This window comes from Harmonia axyridis, chromosome 5 (genome assembly GCF_914767665.1).
Source record: "Harmonia axyridis chromosome 5, icHarAxyr1.1, whole genome shotgun sequence".
Classification (NCBI taxonomy): Eukaryota; Metazoa; Arthropoda; class Insecta; order Coleoptera; family Coccinellidae; genus Harmonia; species Harmonia axyridis.
Window position 1 is genome coordinate 26,692,711 of NC_059505.1, and position 9,101 is coordinate 26,701,811.

Genomic DNA, 9,101 nt, shown 5'->3' on the forward strand with positions numbered 1-9,101 from the left:
ATTTCTGGCATCGAAATAGCTGTTGTTGCAGCAGCTAGTTGTAGAATTTGTTGGAGATTGAAAATAAGACACTCTTGATATTTTTGAGTTAATTCATTTGGTTCATGAAAAAGGAATCATAAACGCATAAAATTCAAAAACTAAAGAAGTTACACTTATTATAATGCTGAAGGCCGGATGGAACACAGAATTGGAAAATTTCGGGCTTTTTAGTCGTAGTCCAGACCTAACGTTTCACTTAATTCTGCGGTAACCATCTTCAGAGGTTTCTAGGTCATAGGTACTACCGCAATAGAAAGCGGAACGTCAGATGAAAAACCAACTAGACCAGGATTAAAAAGCTCGGAGTTTTACAATTCCTTGTTATTTTTATATGATTATATAATTTCTACATAAAATTATTTTGCAATCAAATTGTTTATGATTGTGTTATTGATTTTTCCATTTTTCTGCAGAGAACTCCGAGACAGAGTCACCAATAATCGAAAAATCAGCTTCTCCCTCCACAACAACGACCACAACCACAACAACCACGACAACAACACCGCGGCCGACCACAACGACACCCACTCCTGTTCACTACTTCTCCAGCTCAGTACGACCTCTTACGCCATCACCATATCATAAAGGACCATCCACTCATCACTTTTCACTGGAGCAGTCACCTAGCTTTACTCCAGAAGAGATTAATATTAGCTTGAACCCAGGTGCTCCCCCTAATATAAGGACAAAACCTTTCGAGTTTCCTCAACATAATCCTTTCAGTGGTAATAATAACCAGAAAACGGTAACTACCCCTAGTTCAGTGTTCAAGAGTGACGAAAACGATGATGATGACGAACATTCTATTGAAGAAAATCATCGGTTCTCTTCTTCGACTACTGAAAGTGATAAAAATAACTACAACCCCAATTTGCAACACTCCCAGGCTTCTCAGAATAACTTCAAATATAATTTTAATTACCATGATACGAGACCTCGAGACTTTAATCCATCTCGCTCGTCCAACTACCAATACCATCACAATTATGCCAATTTCAGGCCTCCAGTCCTGTCAAGCAATCACAATAACCCGTATAGATCGAGTACGCAGAAAAACGAATATTTACCAGTGACAAGGAAAAACTTCGTGGACCATAATCCATCATCGACTTCCAGAAGCTTCTTCTTGCAGCCAATTAAGTCACCATCTCATCAGTACTTCACGAGGGCTGAAAAACCGCAAGAGGAGCAGTTACCGGCACCAGTCCTGCCAACTTTATCACCAATAGTGTTCAGCTCCCCTGCTCCTTTTTCTCTTAGTAGACATATAGAAACGAAGAGGTATACCGATGAACATGAGCTACCCCCGAGAATCATCATAAGTGCTAGTGCTAGTGTTAGTGATGCTAGTGGAAGAACTTTGAACTATTCGCTCGGAACCATTGGAGCAGCTCAGATTCTAGCTAAACCACCTGCTTCCTACGATGATTACAAGGAATCAGATGTTGTATTAGATCCATTTTACCATGACGTGCCAAAAATACAGAACAACGGAAAAAGAATAAAACGAGAAACTTCGGGAAACGAGGTAGGCTATGGACAGTCTAATCTGAGTGCTGGGAAGACAGCTAGCAGTAAATTAAAGAGGTCCAAAAGATCACCACAGAATATTGATCCATCTCAAATTATAAAGAGCGAAGAAGAAGCTGTTGAAGTATTGAAGTTTTTGTTCGACTGGTATAAGAGTCAAGAAAAAAAGACTAAATCGCCTTTAAGTATACCTGTGAGTCCAGAACTGATATCTAATATAAACGAGCAATTATCACACACAACTTATGTGCCTGAAGACTTTGAAGATGAACAAACGCAACCTTTGAAAGAGAGTGTGATTTCTGAAGATTTTCAACAGGAAGAATACACTCCCAACCATTCGAGAAGAAGAAATCCATTTAGTAATGTCTTGCAACAGCAAGTTATAAGAGGACCATCTAGCAGCATCAAGAGTAGTAACGGAAAAGTTCCGTTTGATATAAAAGAAGATAGATCATATATAGATCAGGAAGGGGGTCAAATATACAAAGAACGGGCGAGAACTTATATAAATAACTATCGTAATACCCCGACTCTCCCTCAACAAAAATTAGTAAATACTAATGATTTCAAAAACACAAGAAGGGATAGACCAAACAGAGGACGTCATAGATTCACTTTACTAAATACCACACCTAGTATAAACGTTGAAGAAGTCATTGAATATAAGAACCAATACGATGATAGAAGGTCAAGAGTTCAAAATCCTTCACAGCGAAATGATGAAGGATTTCATGAGCAACAAACAGAAAAAATTGACGAAATAAATTCTAACAGAAATATACACAGTGGTACACAAGCACCTCATATCGATCTCAGTAATTCCAATGAATTTGGTGGATATACTGGTAATACTTTTTGGTTCACCACTTCTCAGAAACCTTTCTCGCAAAGATTTGATGAGAATTATCAACAACCTGGTGAAATAGAAACTGGGACATCCATATTAAAAGATGGAACAACAATTGAGCTTACAACCCAAGATTATTCTGGAGCAACTAAGGTTACATCATTCACAAATGAACCCTTTACCGATAATGAGGCAGATTCCACAAGGGAAAACGGAAATTATGATAGCACAGAAAGATCTACAACCGAATTATCAGATTACACATATTATGACAATGACATATCGAAGAAAGACGAATCATTAAAAACTACTCAACTTCGTGAAGAATCAACTAAACCCTATGGTGATATTGATACTTATGATTACACAGATGATAATTATGAACCTTCAACTTACAATCAAAATTCAAAAGAAAGAGATCAATCAGAAAACAATAAGAATGACGGAATTAGAGGAATAATACATGAGGAAACTAATATTGATATAGATTTCACTGAAACTCCTGAAGAAAATAAAAATGATAGCAAAAACCGAAATTCCTATGTAGAAGAACAAACAATACATAATGATCAGCATAATGAGAGTGTGTCTCAGCATAATTCTTTAAACCAATCTACATTGCTAGAGGAGAACGTAAAACTTAGTGAAAATGACAATTCCATGTTGATAGACTCAAATTTAACAACCTTCGGTGATATTGTCAACAGTTTGAGCAATTTCCAGAAACAAGAACAAGAAATTTACAACTATCGAAACAATCATACTGATATTGAGAAATTTCAAAATGAAAATTCCACGACTCGACAAGAAGATTTAACAATCACAATGAACCCATTTTTTACTTCAGAATCTACTACTTCTACTGAGTCTCCCTACACTCAATTTGTCAATCCAGTTAGAGGAAAATCACAAGAGACGAAAGAAAAGTTAACTAATACGGTAGAAGAAAATTATCAAGACAATAATTATTTCAATGAAAGTGAAGAAGATTCTGCCAGTTCTACAATTCATGACACAGTAGCAACTGAAAGTTATACTAGCTTTGAACCACAACTCTTCACTTCTAAGCCTTTCAATTTGGAAACTATTGATTACCACTTCCGAAATACACATGAAACAACAAAGCATGAATCAACAGATACTAAGTTCACAGAAACTACACCATTTCCAACAACCTATCAAATTTCTGAATCAACTGAACACTCGGTAGACTCAACAGATGAAAGACTCCAAGAAATAGCTTCAACAATGCAAAACCGGAATCTTCAAGAAAGTTCAACTGAGTCTTCATATATTAGTTCTAAAATAGACAGCAAGCAGGACACCAAAGAGTCTTCTTCCGAATCAGCAAAAGAAATAACCGAAATTGAGGAGAATACAACAATTTCAATGTCTTCAGTAGAGAATAATCAAACAGAACCAACATTCGAATCTTCCACTATAAAACATAAATATAGAGGTAGATATCGAGGTCAAAAAAGGCCTTCCGATTATAGTAGAAGAAGAATGGAGAATATACCTATAACAAGTTTTTCCAGGGAAGCAGCTGGAAGAAAAAGAAACTCTCGAAGAAGACAACCTAATAAACCTTTCTATAACCAAGAATCGCAGAAAGAAATCCTATCGACCACTTCAACACTTTCTTCCTTATCATCATCTGATGACAATTCAGAAATATCAACAATAGGGGTTACACAAAATATTAAGAAACCCAATAATAATGATGTGAGTGAAAAGTCTTCATTTGAGAGTCTACCATCCACACATTCATTTAATCCAACTCTAAATGGTTTTTACATTACTAAAAACCATCAAGAAAAAAAATATGCCGAACAATATACTCATTCCCTGAGTACCACTGATAAAGAATTCAATGTTGTTACTCATACTACAGAGCAGTACTCCACTCCGGAAACTACTGATGACGTTTCAGAAACTTTTACAACAGGTTTAACAGAACCAATCAATACATTTTCTGAAGTCCAAGAAACTACAACTTCTAGCTCAATGAGTACGAATTTTGACTCAATGCTAGAAATGTCTACACAGACAACATATTCTGTTGAAACTAATACAACAACAGATTCATCTTCGAACTCTACAACAAACTTTACTGAATATTATGAGGATACTTCCATAGATTCAACAAAAAAACTAATGGCACAAGTTGAAGATGAATCTTCGAAAATACCAGTAATATATACAGATATGAATTCGATCGCTACAGTTTATCCAACAAAACCTACATTATCATTCAGCACTTTAAAAATAACAGAAATTGAATCATCAACTAACAGCATGGCAGTCCCTCAGACAAAAACGTATTTCACTCGTAATAATGAACCTAATCTGGTAAATGCAGAAGATGTTGGAGAAAATATCAATAATGCTTCAACAGAAGAAACAAGTGTAACCACAAATAATTCTTTCAATAGTAAAGAATTAACAACTGAATATCAAAATGAAAAGAATGAATCCATGGATGAAGAAAATATTACCTATACAACTCAGATAAATGATGTTGAGCAAACATGGACTACGGTTCCCAACCCAGAAGAACAAACAACAGAAGCTTATCAAAGCACAAAAATTGATATTATAACTCTAGTAAATTCAGCTGAGGATACTACAACAATAAGTACAGAAAATTCTGAAAGCAAAGAAATAATATCTTCACAAAATGCATTTGGTAATGAGATCGACAATGAACAGAATAAGATGAAACCCCCAATGAATAGAGATGGGCGGAAATTTAAAGACCGAAGATTTCAACACAAATCAAGTAAACCAAAAGTTGCTTCTAGTCGGTTTTCCTCCAGACATAGATTCAGTTCAACGAATGTAACACCCAGAACTCCTGTATCTGTAAGACCAAGTAATTTCTACAAACACAGATTTAGTAGTACACCAGATGTAACTCAAAGGACTACTTCTACAAGTGTAAAAGTTGAAGAATCAGTTAAAATGGAATATAATCAAAATATTTCAGACAAAGTAGAAGAGGCTCTGACAGAAATTGCCCTCTCTAAAAATGTCAAACCAACAATAGAAAGCACAAAGAAAAAGAATATCAGTACAACTCCTATGTTATACAAAGTAGAACTGAGAAAAGAAAGAGTTAACAAACATTTTGTTTTTAATTGTTTCGGTAAACCTTTAAATCAATTTTATTCAGATCCAAGAGATTGTCGATTGTTCCATTATTGTACAAATGGCTATTCGAAGAATCAGTTACTAGACATGAAATTTGTATGTGATTTAGGTACTCATTTTGACGATGAGAAATTAGTTTGTACCAGAGAAACACCTAAGAGGTGTTTATAAATTTCTGTGTATAATAAATTCAAGAAAAAATGTTGTAGCAGTTCTTTAATGAACAATTAAGTTTTATACATTGTATAAAATATTCTGATAAAGGACAATATTCTGGCTCAGTTATTTTAATTGAGCCAAGAAATAATACAGCTGCTGACAGTGACATAATTCCTAGTAGACTAAATTTATTGTAATATATTCTGTAATTATCAAAATGTAAATTGTTTGAGAATACTCATAGCCTAATAAATTATAAATAATGATTTATTTTAATAAATATTTTAATGTTGATTTTATTCAATAGTCTTTTTAAATTGCACATACATTGTTTTTAACATACAAATACTCTAAAAACAGTCTAAATCACTCAGTCTTCAAAACAAGTCAGGAAAAATTCAAAAGGGAGTATATAGTGATTCTAGACTTCTTGTGTTGAACACAAAATAAATTATGAGACAACCATAGTCACGATATGAAATCTAAAAACATATTTCACGAAGACACCTATTTTACACATATCAAAATTGCTGATATTATGATATCCATCAGTTTAGTGAACATTTTTGGACAATACTATTTTATCGACTTCAAAATTGATGAGAAGCATATTTTAATGGATTTAGGCTTGAACATAAATATACTGAAAACTCCAGTATTTGAAAATTAAACATGCAAAAATGCATGTAGATAAATGAAGAAATGGGCACTGATACATAATATTTGATTATAAACTGCAACATCTGTATAATTGCTGAAACAATGAGTGTGCACTAATTAATCATAAATTGTATTATTAGGTTTGGGTCATCATAGTCAACTTATACCCAGACGATCTAATAACATTCATTAATGTCTGCATAAGCCTAAATCAATTTATTAATAGTAAATTGTCTCTGAAAAATTACTTTGAGTGGATTTAAGAATTGACATATAAAGTGATAGCATTTTTCATCCATACTGATGGATGGAATTGACAAATTTTGAGATATGTATAAGCAGTTCTGACGAAGAACTTAGTTCATAGTGTAGTATAAAATTACAATCTAATAAAAATTACCATTTTTTTAACAAGTCTGTTTCCATAAATTAAAAATAAATTAGAATATTTTGACTAGATACATATATAATAATTTTTCTCAGCACCAAAACATTAAAATTTTTGATCTTCACTACATTTGAAACCTTTTAGTCTTTTTATTCTTTTTCTCTCTCTCGTATAACTACAATAAATTCTCAAAAAGACACTCCAAAACACAAAGCTCAGACCAAAAACTCCCAAAGCATGTACTTCATGGTTATAGAATATACAACTTAGTAAAACAGACAAGCACTGTCTTATAGTACTAATAATAACAAAAACCAATGGTCCAAATTCTGATATTGTACTAAAAATGAACAACTGGCCAAAAGCTGAACAAAGGGATAGTAAAATGCAATCTACAAAGAAAGATGGGTATTTGAAGAGAAAACCCAAAGAAATATAGAAACTGTTCTGCTGAATTAATGAAGTTCCAGTTAGAATGAAAGAAAAAAAGTTAACAAAACACATCATCTGAATGGGAGATGTGGAATATGTTTTAAATAGAGAACTCTGCCAGTTGGATGTAAAGCTGTCAAATGCAATATATGCAATAAGAAGTAAAGCACCTGAGAGAGTAGTAACAGTTGTTCTAGCTTTGTCATTTCCTACATCTATCATAAACATTAACATACCTATAGATAGTGTAATTGATGTGATATATTCATAGTATTTGTACTGAGTCCTAGATATTAATTTTCCCATCAACATTACTGGTATTGTTTTAGCTGCTTTTGATAAAACTTGATGTGGAAAGGATACATACTTCAAAGCCTCATATTGACACCAGGAACTCATTATATTAGAAAATGAGCAAAACACATATTTATAAAATGGGCACTTATGTTCACACTTTCTTTTACATAAAAGAATAACTGCTGAAATAGAAAATGCTAATATCCGATTAACAAATACTAAGAATTGGGAATCTCCAAAGTATTCCATTCTACCATCACTGCTTTCATAAACTTGTGTCATAACTTTTTCTTGTAGTATACCCCAAGAGAGGTAAGATGCTTGAAGTCCAATGAAATAAAATACGAGTAGAAAAGTCCTCCACCAGAAGCTCTTTTTGGGGATGACCCTTTGGGATTCACTCTGAGTAATAAGCGGTGAAGACATTGACCCATCTTCTCCAAAACACAACCTTAAGAAATTTGAAATAAATCCATTGGGAGCTCTTCCAAAATAACTTGTTCTCTTAACGTAAATATACGTCAAATATCCTGGTAAAATAATAGTTGAATATCCCAATAAATTCTTGATTCCATTTTTGATCCATTCGAAATCGCTAGAGCTTTCATTGAAAATTTTCGTGGATGTAAGAAATTTGTTCAGAATGAGGAGAGACACTAACGGCGTAACTGCTATACATAATAATAAAAAATTCACACGAATTCGAGACATTTTCTTCTATCGTGTACTACGGCTTCGCGTGTCATTTGGAACCTAACCGATGAAAACAATCGATCATAACCTCAAATCTACTAATGTCAAAATCGATAATTATTACTTTCCTTCAGCGAGTATTTTGTGTTGTCTACCGATGAGGGTAAAATCACGTCGTCATTTGTATTGTAGTCTAAATGTTTCAATTTCAATTTATTTTTTACAATAAAAACCTATTGCATCATTCATTAAGAAATGATTTTATAATCCTTATGGAAATTATAGTTCTTAAGTTTTATTAGTTAGCAAACTTCAGGAACTGATGATAGCACTCTACAAAATAAGAAAAAAAAGTTTCTATAAAAATATATTATCTGAAAATGCTTCCTCTTCGAATAACCGACCTCCGAAGTCTTCATTTTAATCATGCATTTCCTGCAATACGTTTGAACGCTTCTATTGATTTTAATGGAAATTTGGTCATACGAGCAAGTTTTCACGGCAAATTTATGTTGATTATTTTTTTCACAGAATTAGGTTTTCGGTGAAGGTTTCTCAAACAAATTAAATGGTAATGCATAAAACTATTACATCTTACTATTTTTTGATATATGAGAAAAATTTCGGCAGTTTTCTCTAAAATTCCTATAAATTTTATGCAAAAAAAGTATCACGTGTTTTTTCGATAAGATGAGCCGTTCTCGGGATATAGATTTCTGAAAAAATTATGCCATTTTTAATTCACTAAAGAAGATAGTCAACATTGTCTTAGTACTTAGGTAAATGACATAATAAACATAATAACATAATAAATTTGGATTGAAAAAATATAGAAAAAACATTGTGAAGAAATAGAGTAAGTCTTGTTAGATTTTTAGATCCTGAGACCGATATTTC

General features: G+C 33.1%; 2 protein-coding genes across 2 annotated transcripts in view; one reads left to right on the forward strand and one right to left on the reverse strand.

The window, feature by feature from the left end:
• The window catches only part of LOC123681136 (protein PF14_0175-like), a 97,732-nt gene extending 91,699 nt beyond the window's left edge, over nucleotides 1-6,033 (forward strand). The window contains exon 6 of the mRNA XM_045619355.1: nucleotides 456-6,033. Within this exon, the coding sequence (XP_045475311.1) occupies nucleotides 456-5,746 (5,291 nt within the window). The 3' untranslated portion in view covers nucleotides 5,747-6,033. The remainder of the gene's footprint in view (nucleotides 1-455) is intronic.
• A 664-nt stretch (nucleotides 6,034-6,697) lies between these two features.
• Nucleotides 6,698-8,295, reverse strand: LOC123681137 (adenosine 3'-phospho 5'-phosphosulfate transporter 1-like). Its single transcript, XM_045619357.1, has one exon. The coding sequence runs from the start codon at nucleotides 8,220-8,222 to the stop codon at nucleotides 6,888-6,890; it is 1,335 nt and encodes a 444-aa protein (XP_045475313.1). The 5' UTR covers nucleotides 8,223-8,295; the 3' UTR covers nucleotides 6,698-6,887.
• Between the last annotated feature and the right edge of the window lie 806 nt (nucleotides 8,296-9,101).